The sequence below is a fragment of the Neolamprologus brichardi genome, chromosome 3, assembly GCF_056152115.1.
Source record: "Neolamprologus brichardi isolate AB-2024 chromosome 3, ASM5615211v1, whole genome shotgun sequence".
Taxonomy (NCBI): domain Eukaryota; kingdom Metazoa; phylum Chordata; class Actinopteri; order Cichliformes; family Cichlidae; genus Neolamprologus; species Neolamprologus brichardi.
Genome location: NC_142106.1, coordinates 5,561,370 through 5,580,000, shown reverse-complemented (window position 1 = coordinate 5,580,000; position 18,631 = coordinate 5,561,370). Strand labels below are relative to the sequence as shown.

Below are 18,631 nucleotides of genomic sequence, written 5' to 3'. Positions count from 1 at the left end.
TAATCTGCTCCTGGACAAGGTCTTGGCCAACTCGCATCTTTTTCTTCCTCTTGGAGAAGTTGATTGCTACAATGACATGAAGCTTGTCCTCTTCCACTATATAACCCAGACCAAGAGCTTTGTTTTCTTCGTCACGCATTTGGTTTGGTAGGACTATGGTTTTCACTCTTGTCTTCTCACCCTTGTCATCGCGCTTCCTCCTCCCACTTTGCCCAGATAAGACCCAAGGCTTCAGCTCAAATCCTCCAGCCCTTAGAATTCGCCCAATGTTCTCTGTAATGACTTCTAGTTGGTTCATGTCATTGTGAGAGGTAAGGATGTCATCGACATAGCTATCTTGCTGGAGTACCTGATGTTTCTCCTTGAGGTGGGAAAAGGTAGAAAGACTGGCAGTTTCACGCATTGCCAGCTGTGCAATGCATCCTGCCGGTTTATCTCCAACCCTTGTGATTGCATATTACTCCAGCTCGTCATTCTCAGAGTCCCGCCAGAGGAATCTATGCAGGTGCATCTCTCTGTCTTCCAACCAAACTGAATTGTACATCTTTTTTATGTCACCAAGGGCGCCGTACACTCCACCTCTGAATCTGAGGAGAACTGCCCGAATCTGGTTGAGGACATCTGGACCCTTTATTAGCAGGTCGTTCAAGCTCACACCTCTAAACCTCTGGCTGCTATTCCACACAAGCCTCACTGGAGTTGTGACAGAGTGAGGATTCGGAGCAATGAGGTGACTCATGTACCACACTGGCCCATCCCAGTTACTGATCATCCCCTTGGACAACTTGACTGCAGCTCCACACTCCACCATGTCATGCACTTGAGCGGCATACGCGGCTTTCCATTCAGGCTCCTTGGCCAATTGCTTCTCTGTCCGGAGGAATGTGCTCTCAACTCCTCTTTTGTTGTCTGGTAAGGATGCTGGATCTTCAACCCAGGGGTACTTGGCATGCCAGTGTGGTTCTTCGCTGTGGCCATCACCTGTGACATAGGTGAGCCCTTCTCTTATTATTTCAAGCTCTCTCTCCTCGGCTTGTGTCATTTCTTTCCCACCTGGCTGGCAATTTCCGCAACGGCAACCCTCACACTTTGGCTCACATGCAGCACCAATACTATCCCACTTCCACCACTCTAAGAATTCTTGACTGGTGGTTGAGGTGCTTGACCTCTGAAGCTTAGCAGGAACATGCTTCCTTGTTGAAGACTGGTCTGAGGCCTTGCCAATGAGCTCCTCATACTTGACAGCTGCTGCTCTCATTGACCTGGCAAAGTGTGTCTTGGACATGTGGGCAGAGACAGTAAGCTTCTCGAAGAGCTCAGGGTGAGTTCCCCCAACTGTCTTTCCAAGTGGCCCATCCCATAACACAAGGTCACTGATGACTCTGCTCCTCTGAGGCACTAGCCAAACTTTTTTATGACTTATAAGCAGATGAATGTCTTTCGGTCTTACAAGATCGTTGAGTGGTATATCCGGAAAGAACCTTTGTAGCTGACTCGGTGTGACATGTTTGTGGACTTCTGCTATGCTGTCGAGTCCATAGCAGACCAGTTGGTGTGACCTAAGGGTGCCTCTAGGTGTTCTGACTTGGATCTTTAAAAGATACCGCCTTGTTCTCACGTGCGTTTTCATTGCCCCTACTCCATGAACAACCAGAGTGATTTCTTCACTTCTCAGGTTAAGACTGCTTGCAGCCCTGTGGGTTATATAGTTGGTGTCAGAAGCCAGGTCAATTAATGTCCCAATCTTTTGCCCAGCATTAACTGTGACCTCAAGGAGCATCATGATTACTGGCAGCTCTTGAGGCCCACCTTCAAATAGGAGACTTGGCTGCTCCTTGGTGGTGCTGCATGCCCTGGATGCAGTGTTTGAAAATGCATCCCTGCATTCTCTTGCCAGTTCAGGTGATAGTTTTCTGAAGAACTCCTCCTGATCCTCCGTACATTTCCTGCTGACCTTTCCTCCCTCTGGATCAGATCTGTTTTGCCTCCCTGCTGCACTTCCCTTCCTCAACTCAGCATTAGGGCATAGGTAGTAATGGTGCTCTGCAGCGTGCGCTTCTTTGCAGCCTGGGTTTTTGCACAGATAAGTGGGTTTGCAGTACGACCCATTGTCATGAACCTCGAGACAACTCCAGCATGCCTCTAGTTTCTTAATTGCAGCCTTCTTTTCTGCAAGCTTTAACGTTTTAAACTGCCTGCAGAAGTAGAGTTTCTTTTTATGCTTTCCATCACCGCAGACCACACACCCTTCATCACTACCTAATTTGGTGAATTTGGTTCTGGAACGTTTTCAGCTCCACTCTTTCTCGCCTCCAGGAGGCTATCAAATCGTCTTTCTGGTGTCACTGCATTTCTACTGGGAGATCGGGGCTCAAGAGTTGGGAGTTCGCCTTGTAATTGGAAGGTTGCCGGTTCGAGCCCCAGCTTGGACAGTCTCGGTCATTGTGTCCTTGAGCAAGACACTTCACCTGTTGCCTACTGGTGGTGGTCAGAGGGCCCGGTGGCGCCAGTGTCCGGCAGCCTTGCCTCTGTCAGAGCGCCCCAGGGTGGCTGTGGCTACAATGTAGCTGCCATCATCAGTGTGGGAATGTGTGTGTGAATGGGTGGATGACTGGTTGTGTAAAGCGCTTTGGGGTCCTTAGGGACTAGTAAAGCGCTATACAAATACAGGCCATTTACCATTTACCATTTACTGTCAGCAACATAAATAAGCCACTCCCTTTTGAGTGTCTCTGGAAGTTTACTTTCGATTGACTTTGTCACCAATGGGTTCTTTATAGCCCCCGTGTCACCAAGGTCAACCAGGTTTTGGAACGCCTTCTCCACAGCTTGAATTAATTCCAGTATTTTTCTTGGCTGGTGGCTCTTAACAGCTGGCATTCTCTGTAACTCCTCCACTATTTCAATAGCAATTGATGTTTGATTGCCGAACCGATTCTCCAAAACACGAAAGATGTCATCTGCAGTGTTGTAAGTGGTGAGTCGAAGTTCTCTCGTTATTTTCTCATCCACACTATCAAGTAGCTGAAACTTTTTGATCTCTTTCGAACCAGATGGCTCCGCCTGCCCCTGAAGAGCCTCCCATTCCTTCTTCCATCTGTGGAAGTCTCGTTTATTTCCAAGAAACTTGGGAAAGGCTGTTGGTTTCGGCTTGATGATTGGCATGGGGCAGCTGGAGGTAGCTGGCAATGACGTCAGGCATCCTCCTTTACTCTCATCTCCAGAAAGTCAGCTTTTCTGGAAACCAGCCTGGGTATGCAGAGTTCCAGCTTCTGTAGATTGCTTTGAAGATCCCTCCGAACACTCGATGGGATCCAATGCTTCCACTTGCTATACCTCTCCTTTGCCGCCTCCACCAGTTCTTTCAGGTGGCCAAGTACGAAATCATACACTTCATAATTACCGTCAGGCTTAATGGCAGCAACATGTTCACACTCAGCCTCTGCTGCCTGTAGTGCTGTGGACAATTCTGCACTTCCAAAGTTGGCCCAGAGAGTCTCTCTGACTAGGGTTTTTATTTCCTTTAGTTTTAACTCACACTCACTTGCAGTCCTTGTTAAGTCGACTTTATGCTGTTCTGTCAGCACAACTGCTTCACTTGTGTCAAGCTTTGCCTCTAGTTCTGCAATGAAACCAGCCTCCAGATCATCATTGGCCTCCATGAGTTTCTCTGCTTCCATTGTCAGTCTATTGAAACTGTCTTTGAGTTCTTCCTCGGTCATATCCTCATGCGTCCTCATAATGCTATTAACAAGACGGGAGAACGATCTCTTTGCTGTTGTCCTCACTCCTCTGAGTTGTTCAACTGACTTCCCAGCAGCTTGGTCTGCCATTTTTGTACGCTCAGGGTTGAACTGGGGTTTATTTACTAATGGGAATGGCACATGCAACTTGAGGGATTCTCCGAATTCTCTCTTTGCACTAATTATTCCCTTTTCCCAGGGCTCCAGGTCATTGCTCCCAGATTTTGATTTCCTGGTTTTTCACTGTCAAGCTCTTTAAGTTTGTGCAGCTTCCCCGCTTGAAAGGGATTGATGCATCTACCACAGGTGTTTAACTGGATTTCACCCAATGACCAGTGTAAGGAAGAGGACTCCCTTACTACATTTATTTATATTATGTTATCTGTATAGCACTTGAGAGCACACCTTTCACTTTATTAAAAGCACCTTATCAAGCACTTTATTTAGCATTGCACATTAAGCAAGGATTTGCACACAAGAAGTTTAAATATTTATTGACTATTTATTGGGAATTTTAAAATCAGTTGGTAGCCTTATTTCAGATCCTGCACAGCTGCTCCTCATCAAGGAATGTGGTGGTTGTCTGTCAGGAGAAAAGAATGGTGATTGAGATTGTGATTAAGGTTTACCAGTAAGGAAAACTAATGCAAATGTGTGTGTGAAATCTAGGGATAAAAGTGGTGCAAATAAGTAGTGATGTGACATTCTGTATCGAGGCTTCGAAGCTTGTGTCGAGTAATTGAGGGGGCGTTCCCGCGATGCGCGTATCAAGGCTTGCTTCGTTTATAGGAGGAGCTGAAAATGATGACGTCCGAAGCCTCGCTGCCCGGCTGTACCACGTGACTGGTTCATGAAGTGGTTTGAACTTTGCCGCGGGCTATGACAGCGATATAAACCCCTCAGACTTCATTCAAAAATGTGGGTGTTTGATGGAGAGTTGCGGTTAGTGAGAGTTTGGAGACAGTTTGGAGGTTTATGAGAGTGAGGAGAGAAAGTCAGGAGAGAATGGAGCCAGCTAAGAAGAGGAGGATGTCCTCCTCTGTGTGGGAACATTTTGATTTTATTCCTCCCAACAAGGTATGTAAATTTCTACAGAAGATGTATTTTCATAATACTGATGGTGCAATACAATTAATGTTAAGCGGCTTTACTTTTGTACAAGGTGAAGTGTTTGCTATGTGCCAGGGAGCTGGGATATAACAACAACACCTCATCCATGCTTAGGCACTACAGAGCTTTGCATGAGTATAAGGGGAACACCGATTGTGGAGCAAGACCAGGTGAGCCATCAAATGCCATGATAATATAGCATGCAGTAATGTTACTAAATGATATAACAATATTATACAACTGTAATAAGTTACATGTGTGATATTTATATTTGTGCTTTGTTTTTGTTGTCTTTCCTCAGGAGAACAATCTCAAATAGATGAAGACCTGGTTACCATGGTGATTGAGGACTCCCAGCCATTTAGCATTGTGGACGACAAAGGATTTAAAAGATTTGTTAAATCATTAAATCCTAGCTATGTTCTCCCCACTAAAAAGGTCATAAAAGCAGTGAAAATGTAGTTTTTACAGAATAAAATGTGAACAGGCAGGACTGAGGCTCAGTGTGTAGCTGTCCATACCTCAACGTTACAAAAGCACAACCACTGTCCACACCCCAACCTCACCACACCTCACAGTAAATGATCATTTCCATTTTAAGCATTTCCAAATGATCATTTTCCATTCTGCCAGTATAAATATACACAGTATACTGCCATCACTACAATATACATGGTTTACACACTCCTTTTGTTGTTGACATTTACAGGCTGTGTGCAAAAGGCCACACTCTTCAAATTCATGCCAACTAATATTTTTACGTCCAGTAGGTGTCCTACTAGAGCAAATGAAGCTTCAAGACGCTTTGCGCTGTGAACCAATTGGATGAAAAGCTTCAGTGCTTCATGAAGCTTCATCTGCCCATCACTACAAATAAGTGTTTGTAAGATAATGATTACTCACCTTTCTTGCCTGTGTCCTCTTCAAGGTGTTTGGGCAAATGTTTCCCCGGGGGTCCAGACACCATTTAAAGGTTCCAGGAGAGCCCATTGGTAGAGAGAGTGTGGTGAATCTTTTTGTGCTTTTTTGTGCTGGTTTCTGGGTTTTTATAGTATTGGGTTTGGTGCAACATTAAAGTGTGAACTATTTATTAATATGAAAATGTGAAATGTATTTATGTATTTATTTATTCTAATTGATATATTGTATACTGTGGTGGAAGGTTGCGATTTAAGAATTTACCTGAGAGTGGAATAATGGTTAAGTCTGTGACAGCTGAACATATTTAAGGCTGCCAGTTGTCATTAGAGGTGGATTTTTGTGCTGTGAAGAAGCTCGACAAGTTAACTGTTGTAAGGAGAGCTGTATAGCAAATAAATACTTTTGTTCCACTACACTTGCCTTGGTCCATCTCACTGTGTTTCCAGCTGCTAAGGGCCGCCCTGTTACAACCAGGCAGATCTTTTGTTTTCGTTTTTCTTTAATCTTCTTTTTGGCCATAGTCAGCCATACGTGAAAAACCTTTAAATACAAACCAAAAAACAAATTATGTTTGTTATCACACATCTGCAAATACCGTGAACAATCCCAAACATTTTTTTAACACATCAATGCAGTGCATAAACTTTGTAGTACAATATATACTTGAGTATTTTTAAATGCTCAAATTATGTAATTCACTAACAATTGTACATACATACATTGTACATACATACATGAAAAATACTGCTTTCTATTAAAGTGCTAAATTAAATGACGAATCTGCATTAGAACTTAAGCAGTAACAATAATATTTATAACCAGCTTCTCTTAACCATATGCACGCATTAACAGTCTTCCATATGCAGACCAACAATAAACAATGGTGCCGCTCGTATACAGGCGACCAACTTGCGGCACAATGCTAATGCTACGTAAGCTAGCAGCAGCCGCGATTCTTTAGCAACTCGCTCCAAAGTCTTTTAACATAGTCAGCAACCATTTCCTTACCGGCTGCCTCCCTGGCTTTGTAGATACATTAGTTCCACACAATATCCATGTTGGTGACAACTTATTGCAAGAATTTTTTTTATTTTTTATTTGTACAAATTAACAATTACAGCGCATATCTTACAAATCAAAAAGATATGTATAAGTATAGGTGGTTAAGAACAAAGCAGCCATTGAACAAAGAACAGTATAGGTCAGAAATAACATAAAGCTATTGAAAGAATGGACCCTGTGCACGAGAAAATGCTAACTTCCTGGTTTGAGACCGGATGTGGGGTTGTACATTTCCGGTAGCTTTACTTTGCGGTCAATCTCTACTGCGAAGATATCCTCCAAAATCATGTCCACAACTCGAAAACGGAAAGATGGCGTTAAGTTACAAAGAGCAGAAGGTGGGAACACTCACCACTGCTGTGTCATAAAAATCTAATGATCAATTTTGACGTTTAAAGAGTTTAGATCGATCAGTTGTTTACATCACTAAACACAAGCAGAACTGCAGCAGAAGACACATCGTCCACATTCAGAAGCACATCTCTGTATAGTGAATGGTCTTATGATTTAAACAGGCAAATGTTCAGCATTCAAACTACAGGTGAACAATAGTCAAACCAGGTGTTTCCCGTTATGTCGATATCAGCTAGTCAAGTACACACCTACACAGCATGTTAACAAACCGTGAAAAAAAGCCACACAAAAAATTAATGATTGCTGGTACATTAGTATTTACGAAGGGTATGTTGTGACTTACCTTCAAAATTACAGCGGTCCCTCGTTATAACGCGGTTCACCTTTCACCTCGCTGTTTCGCAGATTTTTAGTGCAAGTTTGCATGCTTTTTTACGTCCTGCGTCCTGATCGCTGCAGACGATCTCCTCCGTCTCTCCTGTACAGAATCGCTGCATCTATCGCTAGCAGTGTGACTCTGAAGTGCAGTGCTGTATGTCCACGAAACGTTTTGCACCGTCAAAAAATAAAATTGGCTACTTGATTTCACCTATCACTGGTTATTTTTAGAACATAACACCCGCGATAAACGAGGGACAGCTGAGAAATATAACATTTGAATCACTTTTCTCTTTTCCCCTGAGGCGTGGGGGGAAAATATTGACAAGTCGATGAACATCATTTACAGATATATTGGGTAAATGCCCGAGACATCTATAGAAATGTGAATCGCCGCTTTATTTATTTATTTGCTTAACTTGTTTTGGACCGTAAACAGGGCGCGAATAGGACACCGGAAACAAAGCTCCCCACAGGAGTTTCCGCACCGGAAGTAGCATATGCTAACGTGCACATAGTCCATTATGCTGGGCTTTTCCCGTAAGTGGCAACTTCCTGTTGCTCCCCAGTTCGCCTTCTTTTTCCTCCCCGACAGAAACCCAGACACACGTTTAGTTCCGCCCTAATTATCAGGATGTCCAAAAAACTCACTGAAAAGCCTTCAGCTAATCCAAAATGCTGCAGCAAGAGTCCTGACAGGGACTAGAAAGAGAGAGCATATTTCTCCTGTTTTGGCTTCCCTTCATTGGCTTCCTGTTAAATCCAGAATTCAAAATCCTGCTCCTCACATACAAGGTCTTAAATAATCAGGCCCCATCTTATCTTAATGACCTTGTAGTACCATATCACCCTATTAGAGCACTTCGCTCCCACTCTGCAGGCCTACTTGTTGTTCCTAGAGTATTTAAAAGTAGAATGGGAGGGAGAGCCTTCAGTTTTCAGGCCCCTCTTCTGTGGAACCAGCTTCCAGTTTGGATTCAAGATATGCTTCATTTGCCTTTTTAATAAAGTTTATAGATAGAGCTGGGTCAGACAATCCTGAATCCTCCCTTAGTTATGCTGCTTTACCATAATGTACTGATCATCACTTCTTCACGTTTTTTTTTGCCTGTGATGCTGCTGCATGTCATTAAACCATGGCCTTCTCACAGGTTGTGTTTTGTTCTCTCTTTGTGCTCCCATTCTCTTTCCTCTCACCCCCAAAGTTGTCAAGGCAGATGGCTGCCCCTCTATGTTCATGGCTGGAGGTTTCTTTCTGTTTGAAAGGAGTTCTTCCTCACTCTGTTTAAATAAATATAACGTGTTGAACAGCATTTCCATCAGTATTACCCTACCTGTCTCTATGGTGACAACCCATGTACTGAAGACGAAGGTTTGATGGCAAGAATGAGAGTATAATTTCTAAACTGTGCCAATGAAGATGGAAATTTATATTGCAACCCTATGAAACTTAATTAGCTGAATAGACGGCTTGTCTCGTTTTACATACTTTATGACAAGGTTGTCCAAGTCCAGGCCTCGGGGGCCTGGAGAACGTCAAGACATGTTGAGGAGGTCATTTGAATCAGCTGTGTTGGATCAAGGACACATCTAAAACCTGCAGGACACCGGCCCTTGAAACCTGGACTTGGACACCCCTGCTTTATGGCAATCAAAATTAAAGAGCTGAATCTGGAAATATTACAAAAAACCTGACTAAAAGCCGCAGGGTTCAAAGCTTGTGCAAAAAGTAGCGGCTTATAGCCCGACAATTACGCTACTCAGTCTCAGCACCACAGTTTCCAAACCAAGTTACTCTTATTTCCTGTTTTAACTGATGAGCGTAACTTAGACAATACACAACATGACGTGTAACATAAGATAAATACATCTTCTTAACTCACATATGTTAGCTGACAGATTCACTGGCTTTCCACTGTTATGATATAATACTTTAAGATTTAATAAGAAAAAAGTATTAAGATTTAATACTTTAAGAGCTGTATATGTCATTCAGCAGTTAACTTAAATACAGACAGTGGCAGAAAAACCATCTTGCAATATGGCGGAGCACTATTGAAATCTAGCTTGCACAGCAACGGAGTTCAGCTGAAATTCCTCAGCAGAAGCAGTCCACCATTAACCTCTACCATTACAATGAACAATGATGATGGGCTAACGGTCAGCAGTAAAACGTGTTGCCACATTTATAGAGTTCTGTGCAGTGGGCCGTTACCTTAAACAGGGGAAATAGTGGAGAGATGAAAGAAGCTCCTGCTCATCTGTATTGACTGAACAAGAGGTGCAAATCCCCCTACTGGAGCCCTGTGGCATTACCAAATCAAAACACTATTCACTACATATGTGTGTGTGTGTGTGTGTGTGTGTGTGTGTGTGTGTGTGTGTATACATATACATACAATTAAAAAAAATATATATACAGAGGTTAGCGGTTGGATATTGCACAAAGGAAATGGCATTTATGTACAGTATGGAGTGCATAATGTTGAAGTTCTGGTAAGTCATAGGTGTCAAACTCTGGCCCGCAGCTTAATTACATTTGGCCCGCGAAGCCATACCAAATTACTATCAGAGCTGGTATTATACAGCTAATATATATATTGTTTAATATTAAGCTTTGCTTGTTCCATATTCAGTTTTTCAGCAAAACGTGTTTGGGTCCATAAGAAAAGATTCATTCTTAGATCTGGAGGAATAAATATATTTCAATAAATATTAACGTTAGCCCGCGACTTTGTTCCAGTTTTGAATTTTGGCCCACTGTGTATTTGAGTTTGATACCCCTGTGGTAAGTGATGGTGAGGTGTCGATGGCTGTATCCCAATTCAGGGTCTGCAGCCTCAACGGTCCTCAAGGGCCGCGTACTTAAAGACCGCTGAGGCCGGAAGTGCGAGGCTCGTGAAATGGGATGGTCTGCCCAGGTTGCCTAGCAACCATGATACTAACAGCTGGAAACGTTTCATACAGCTTTGTTTGACAGAAATGAAGGAGAACATCTTTTGTTCATTTGTTTGTTTGTTTCTACATGAGCTTTGATCATTCTCTGATTAAGCTCAGCTATTGAACGGCGTATATTTTAAAGTAAAGGCTTTAAAACCAAGTTAGTACAAACGTCACTAATGTCACATAACTTTGCCGACATGTGGCCAACAGTAATGTTTTAATGTTCTTCGTTATTAAACATTTGCACATAAATAAGTGACATAATATTCAGTACTTACTTTTCACAGTTTACTCTTCGGCCGCTCCGCTTCTGCCGTCTGCGGCAGAATTATCCACACCCACCGCCGCGCTATGCATTGTGGGATATGTTGGGCCATGAAGTCTACACCGCCACGTCCTTAAAATTCAGGGAAATGAAGGACACATTTGAGGGCCGCATTTCGAGCAGCCTTTGAATTGGGACAGCCTTCGTCGCGTCGCTGTGACATAATCGGCCTTAAAATGCGGCCTTTAAGGCTGCAGACCCTGAGTTGGGATACAGCCTATGAAGTGTTCAGCAGTCTGATGGCTGCTCGTTCGGGACTGGATACTGCAGTACCAGTGGATCAACGCAAAGTGAACCCGGACAAAAGTATTACCATCATCTTGTTTTACATTCCCACTGTGTGTGGCCATGAGACCAGTTTTCCCACGCTTCAATTGTGTATGTTCATGCGAAGAGGGAAAAAAACTTCCACAGGACTCTGATGTGAAAAGATATAAACAAAAATTTATTCCACAGCTTGTAAATCTTCTTATAGGAGTAATCAGGACTAAGTTATCCTCAAGAACTGTGGCTCTGTCCTCCTCTCTTGCAGCATCTTGCCTCTGCTATACTAACTTTTTTCTCTCCCACTCCCCCCTTGAGCAACGCATATACTCATTTGCATAAATCCACATAAACCAAGCCTTTAAGGCCTTTAAGGTGTGTTCATGGTTTTACTTAACCAATCCAACAATAATGCAATAAAAAGAAATTTAGTTCAATCGTAACCATGAATTTACTCATTAAATTACTAAATACACAAAATAAGTTTAACAAAACAATATAAATACTAAAATATATTAACTATATTAACTTTGCTCATACAAACTGCATATTCCATACAGCAACACATTCAAAACAACAATGAAGACATGTCATGAAATACAAGGAATAGTTTCAAAGTGTTTCAAACTTTGTGTTATGGAAAAAGAAATCCAGCTCACATTGGAGCAAGTTGGCTATTAGCTTGTTCCTAACAAGAACAAAGCTGACATTAAAATTCCTAAATCGAACTTTCCTTTCAGCTGCAGCAACCCTGGTTTTATCCTCGAACACAAAGTCTTAAAAACTAGAAAACAAGAATCTAGGCAAAACAGGGAAAAGGCAATGATCAGTTGAAGTCTGTATTCAGTGAGGAGATTATTTACATATCATGACCTATAGCGAGTACTGGCTTGAATAAAGTGAATGAAAGCCAAAAATGAATTGTGGTTTCAACAATATGTTTAAGGAGGCAGCAGGAGGACAGCTGCAGTTTAACAGCTTCAATTCACTGACAGGAAACAACATTAGAAACATCATCATCCTCAACTCATCTGCTGCACTGACACTGACACCTTCAACGGACACACCTTCACTTCATCAACACTTTGAATATATGGAAACATCCTGTGAGTGAAAGTGTGTGTGAAGGTGTGTATGTGTGTGTTAGTATCAGGATCAGAGAACGACAGCTTTCCTCTGTTCCAGTCCAGATTCACTCTGATCTGGAAGCCATTGAGTCTGTGAGTGAAGCTGAAAACAGCAGACAGGAAGTACAGTCAGTCCTGGCTCCCCTCCCTCCTCTACCACCTTCACTGAAACTTCCTTTGAGTCGTGTTTTTGCTCAAACTCACCTTCAGTGTGTGGAGCGTCAGCAGCTTGAAGCAGCAGTGTTGGAGTTTTCCACTTTTCTCTCCTGTAGCTGGACTCACTCAGAGGAAGCTGCTAGTTTGGTCTGAGCTCAGTCTGATCGTCTGTGCGTCTCTCTTTACTGAGGACGAAGAACTTCCTGTTTCCTTGTTTGTCGCATGTGAATGACGTTGGGGGCGGAGCTTCATTCAACTTCTCAAACCCCATCGGCGGAGCGGGGGAAGGGGGCCGGGCGTATTGGTCTCAAGTCCGGGTCATTTTTTCAGAAGTCCGGGGTCTTTTGGAGTGTAATTGTTTCATATTTAGATGCCTGACTGACAACTGTATAAAACAAAAACTACACACAATATTTGAAGCACATTGCTCACAGTCGTAAATTCCCCCTAATTTTGGTACGATCCGAGCTCAGACACTGGCCGACCGAGCACAGCACTTACGTCTGTGAGCGAGGGGGGAGAAGCTGCTGCGAGTTTGCTGTAGTGCAGCCGGGCAGACGGAGGAGAGCTTAAGTTTGACCAGGTACCAAAGCAAATCATCCGTACTGTACAAATAATGTAAATATGACGGTTTATCACGAAAGATTGATGTCAAACTGATCACTTGACCCATATTACGTTACTTGCTCTTCGAGTGAATCAACAAATGGCGAAATGAAAAGCCGAACAACAACAATGCTGTTTTTTTTATCTTAGCTTACATGTGTTTCATATTTTCAGTTGTTACCCTCCACGGCTAAATAACTCACAGTTGAAACCAGATATTTTCATACACTTTAGGGAAAAACAAGAGCATTTATACTGGATAAATAAATATTGAAATATATTTTGAATGAGTTAAATGTCAGAATAGAGACAGAGCTGTCTATTTTTTTATCACTTTCATCATATTTAGGAGTCCATATACACTAAGTTTATTGTTAATTAATAAGAAAACTCCAGCTGAAGAAGCTCCTGATAGGTTAGTAGAGTCCATGTGAGTAAATTGGTGGCACAGCTGTGGATGCATATAAGGCAAAACACAGAGCCTGTTTCTGTGACATGGGAAAATCAAGAGACATCAATCAAAACACCTGGAAAAGAGTTGTGGAGCTCCATAAGTGTGGCTCAAGTTTGAATACAATTTGGTGCCATTTACAATTAAGAAATACAGATAGTTTCTCTCTTTACTCTTAAAGTTAACAAATATGTTTTTATATTTATCAATAAAAAATATTTAGTCTAATTTGAGTATGTAAGAGTTTGTAAATATCTGGTTTCAACTGTATATTTGATGATGTTGGTGTTTGGCTTGATTGTCAGCACAAAGAGGGAGAGAGAGGAGCAGAGATGGAACAAGAGCAGGTGAGACACACATGTTAGTCAAATGGTTGTTTACTCATCAGAACATGTGTTTAGTACCTAGTGTAACTTTTTAAATACAATTTTTTACTTTTAATTCTATATTTATTAAGTTATGCAGTCTTGTTTGCACAACAAGGCTAAATAGTTACATAGGTACAGTTATATAATTTATATAGGTATATAGTTCTGAATCTAAATAGTGTACTTTGGTAGAATTAGAAAATAATATGGTACAAACTAGTAACTCATGAAGACCAACACAGAGGGATCATTAAATAATAATGATCTTTCAGATTGGTCAGGGGAAATCAGGAAAGTGAGAGAAAGTCAAGACACAGCAGCAGGAAGCAGCAGGTGGATCGTTAAGGACAGCTGAAGGAGGTTTACTAGAAGGAGCAGCAGGAGATGATTTAGGAGAGTTCCTAAATCCAAGACAAAATGTCCTCCCACAGTAGCCACTGAGCCGGTTCGGATCAATCAGTAAGAGTTGGTTTTAAAAGTTTACATGGTTAGAGTATTCTGTTGTGTGGAACTTTGCTTTCTGTTTTTCATGTTGCATTTGTGAGAAGCAAAATACTTTAAAAAAAGATGGCCTATTCTGCTTCTCACAAAGGCAACATGAAAAACAGTGTTCACCCGGGGCGCCAAACAGGCTAGGACCGCCACTGAGTGTGCTATCATGTTAAAGCTGCAGTGTTGATGAAACAAAAACTAAATTGGATCCCAGACAGTTTTTCTTCTCTTTAGTTTAGTTTTAACAGTTTAACAGGTTTAATTTCAAATCTTTTCAGGTTTCAGGACATTTCTGTCACAGCTTCTCTCTGTTAAGTAAATGAAAGTAACTCTATGAGCTCATGAAACTACATACATATGACAGAATTGCACCTGCTATGAGTGTGGGAATAAGTGTTATGTTTGTCTACAAAGATAGATGTCAGAAAACACAAATCAACCAGTTGACTTGAACTGCAGGAATGTCTTAAAGACATAAACTTCAGATAAAACAGATTATTTTACTCTGGCCAAAATATTTACATTACTATGAAAGATGCTCAGACACAGATGTTCCTCAGCTCATGTGTAACGACTGAAGAGAGGAAGCTATGTGGTAGTTTATCAGCTCTGCACGCCCCCTGCTGGAGATATCTGGTAATTGTTTATCATCTTATTACTGCATGACTGTACTTTCATTTCACATGACCTTATAAACATCAGACATCACTTTAAACTTCATAAGAAAGATGACCAGTCTGTCTCCATGGTGATGACCCCACCTACTGAGATTGGATGTAAAGACTGATGCTGTTACAACAAAGTATAATATCTGCATTGAACCGATCAGACAGGAAGCTCCAAAAGCTGATTCTGTTCATCTGGACGTAGCGTCTTCAGTGGGAGAAACATTTCGTCATCATCCAGGTGACTTCTTCAGTCTCAGCTGACTGCAGGTTTCAACCTTATAAACAGTACATTTGCACAATGATGATTATTACCAGATGATTATAATTGTTGATCCGGTAAATTTATGGTTAGATGTGTGTGACTGATTGTTTCAGCTGTGGTGGTGTCTGATACTCTGAGAGTAAAGTGAAATACAGATTCCCTGTTTTCTGATCAGGTTAAAAACGTTTGTAATAATCTGTCGCTGAAGCTCATCAGATGAAGACCCTACCGAGCACTTGGAAAGCTTCAGACTCTCTGACCATCATCATTCTGATGTCTGAGGGGTTTTTCAGAAATGATGATGATGTTTTCCAGAGATCTGATTGGCCACAGGTGATAGTTATACTCCTGCTGAACTCTATTCTCAAAAATAACCTGCTCCAGTGCAAGTTAGGTCTGCAGACTCTGTAACCATGGCAATGTACCCTCTGAAGAAGTGAGGTGCACAGAGGTTACCTGGATATCTCTTTATCCTGACTCAGTGTGTTGTAGGTTGTGTAGGAAGTGTTTCAAACTTCACACATAAGAATGCAGGTTCAAGCACGTTAGCCTACAAATGTTAGCTTGTTGCTAACAAGGACGCAGCTGATGTTAAAGTTTTAAATCCAACTTTCCTGAAGCTGTAGGAACTCTGGTCTCATCCTCAAACGTCAGAAACACCACAGAAGAAAAACCACAGTGGATCAGAGAGCGTATTTTTATTCTCTTGACTGAACAGGGACATTAATCAATAGCTCATCTAAATCAATAAAGAAAATACAGTAAATGATGACAGAAATCACATGTGCATTACCTTGAAAAATAAGCAAAAAAGAAAAATATTCAAAGAAAATATTGTAAGTACAATACCCTGTAATCTCTACTGGGTAATCTCAGTTACCCAGTATATTATGTTACGCAGACCAAACAACACCTTATTTTTAAGAATCGTGTGTTACTCCTCACACCTGGTGTGTGTGACGGGCACTGACAGATGTGACTACACAAGTACTCCTCTGATGTAACTGCAGTCAAATCAGTTTTGGTATTTGTTAGAGCTGTTAGTCAGAAAATGACATTCCAGGTAACAGTAATTATACGGGACATTTAAGGTAGAATACTGCAGAAACCTGTGTTGCTCATTTTACGGGACATCCCAGATAAAACGGGATAGTTGGCAACCCTCCATAGAAGGGACAACAGATCTGACTGGACTGATTTGAGCCTCAAAGATCGCACACGTGGAGATTTATTTTTACTATGATGGTATGTTTGTGTTCCCGCTCATGTAATAACATTAATGTCTTCCTCAGAGGATCCACCTGTGCTTCCTCTCCTCTCTCCTCCACCTGTTACAGTGAGGGAACGTCCTCCATGATGGAGGAGCTGCTGGAAAGTGCTGAGAGTTTCCTCCAGAGTGAGACCTCTGTCACAGTTCAGAGGATCTACGGCAGCAGAGACCTTCATGGACACTAAAAGTCTCAAACACACAACAACAACATCACACTGACTCCACTCTGACATCACTGATCAATAATCAAAGAACACACAGATCAAACTGATTGATCAGCCATCAGAGGAGTCAGATCAGTGGAGCTGCTTCGGTTCCTGATGTCCCCTGTTTGATCCTGGACCTGAACTCTCCCTGCAGAGGAGACACAACACAGTCAGAGATACACACACACACACACACACACACACACACACACACACACACACACACACACACACCTTTGACTCTGAGCAGCACTCTTGTGTATCTCTTGATCTCCCCGTAGACTCTACAGCTGTACCTCCCACTGTCTCTCTCTGTGGGCTGTTTCAGGGTCAGACTGAGGTCTCCAGTTTTCAGCAGGTCTTCATTCATCTTTGTTCGGTCTCTGTAAACCTGGTGCTGTTCTCCAGGCTGATCAGAGCCGTTCTTATACACGTGGACCTTCCTGTCATCATTGTTCCACCACACCACCTTAGCATCTGCAGGCAGCTCTCTTGTGGTTTTGAAAGGTAGCTCTACAGACTCCGCCCCCTCCTCCACCTCCACCTGACAGACTGAGAGGACAACAAATTTCATAAACAGTCTAAAGCACAAAATAAGATTTGTGTTCATGAAGATCTCATCATCTCTTCTTCTTCTGCAGCTCACACCCAGCAGCACTGACCTCTGACTTTCAGCTCCACTTGTTTCATCAGGACTTTTTTCCCCTCCCTGTTGCAGACGGTGCAGGTGTAGATGTCTGCGTCCCAGTCTGTGGGGTATTTCAGGGTCAGACTGAGGTCTCTAGTTTTCAGCAGGTCTTTATTCATCTGTGTTCGGTCTCTGTAATGGTTGTCCTGATCTTCAAGCTGGTCAGATCCGTTCTCATACACGTGGACCTTCCTGTTGAATCTGGTCATCCACTTCACTTTAGCATCTTTAGGCAGGTTTATGGTAGTTTTGCAGGGCAGCAGGACAGATGCCTCCCCTGAATCCACCTCCACCTGGGGGACTGAGAGGACAACAAACACAACATGAGCTGTGCAGCAAAAGCAGCTCTGAACAAGTTTTGTCTGAATGGAGAAAATGGCATCTTTGCAATGAAATCAAGTTTGACTGGTTCCAGTCTGAAACATGTCCAACAGAACAGAAACTGTCTTATTTGGTTTCTGTCCAATCAGCAGCAGAGCTCTGTCTTAAAGAACGCTGTCCTATCAGCGAGTTTGATGTACTCAGACTAAAAAAATATTGAAATAAAATAAAAATGTTTCAAAATAAAAGCAAAACTGAATTTTAAATGTCAGCAAAATCTAAATGAACATGATTCTCTGCATGCCAGATGTGTCATAAAGACGTGACATGGACGAGTTCTTCTTTCAGAAACGGAGCTCAGCTGAGAGAAATACAGACGAATCAGTACAAGTCATTAATAAAGACGTCTGTTTCAGAAAATTCATTATTCATTTTCAGGTGATCTGTTGTATTAGTGATTCCATTAATGTAAGAACATCTGCTTCACCTCTTGTTGGAGTCAAAGCAAAGAAAGGCAATTTGAGCGCTGTCATGGGACATGAGTATCAGGCCACTGCAATATAATCTCAGTCATTCATATACTGCTGCACGGGCTGTAGTTACATCGTGAGGTTTTAAAAACTGAGCTTTAAAATGAACAGTGGTGATAAAAACCGAGAGAGGCCGACTGTGATCACCGACTTTTTAAGAGGCTCGTTCAAATGAAATGGAACAAGATACAAAGTATTACAACATGTTAAAAAGACACCTGTCATGGGTCTGTAGCTCTGTCCACGGTTTTAGGGAACATATTTAGTTTTAAAGTAAGTTACAGGGCTTTTCCTGCCTTACATATGCAATAAGCTGATCTGCATATCAGCATAATTATGGATTATTATGATTAGGATATTAAAAAAGACACACTGTATGTTAAAGA

General features: G+C 42.0%; 2 protein-coding genes across 3 annotated transcripts in view; one reads left to right on the top strand and one right to left on the bottom strand.

Moving 5' to 3' along the window:
* Positions 1-18,631, top strand: part of LOC102779340 (protein NLRC3-like) — a 334,346-nt gene that overhangs the window by 175,593 nt on the left and 140,122 nt on the right. The window lies entirely within an intron of this gene.
* The window catches only part of LOC102785377 (butyrophilin-like protein 2), a 51,299-nt gene continuing 49,430 nt past the window's right edge, over positions 16,763-18,631 (bottom strand). For both annotated transcript variants that reach the window (XM_087831494.1, XM_087831515.1), the window contains 3 exons: positions 17,369-17,695; positions 16,941-17,258; positions 16,763-16,854 (listed from right to left, as the gene is read on the bottom strand). In XM_087831494.1, the coding sequence (XP_087687620.1) occupies positions 16,763-16,854; positions 16,941-17,258; positions 17,369-17,695 (737 nt within the window). The remainder of the gene's footprint in view (positions 16,855-16,940; positions 17,259-17,368; positions 17,696-18,631) is intronic.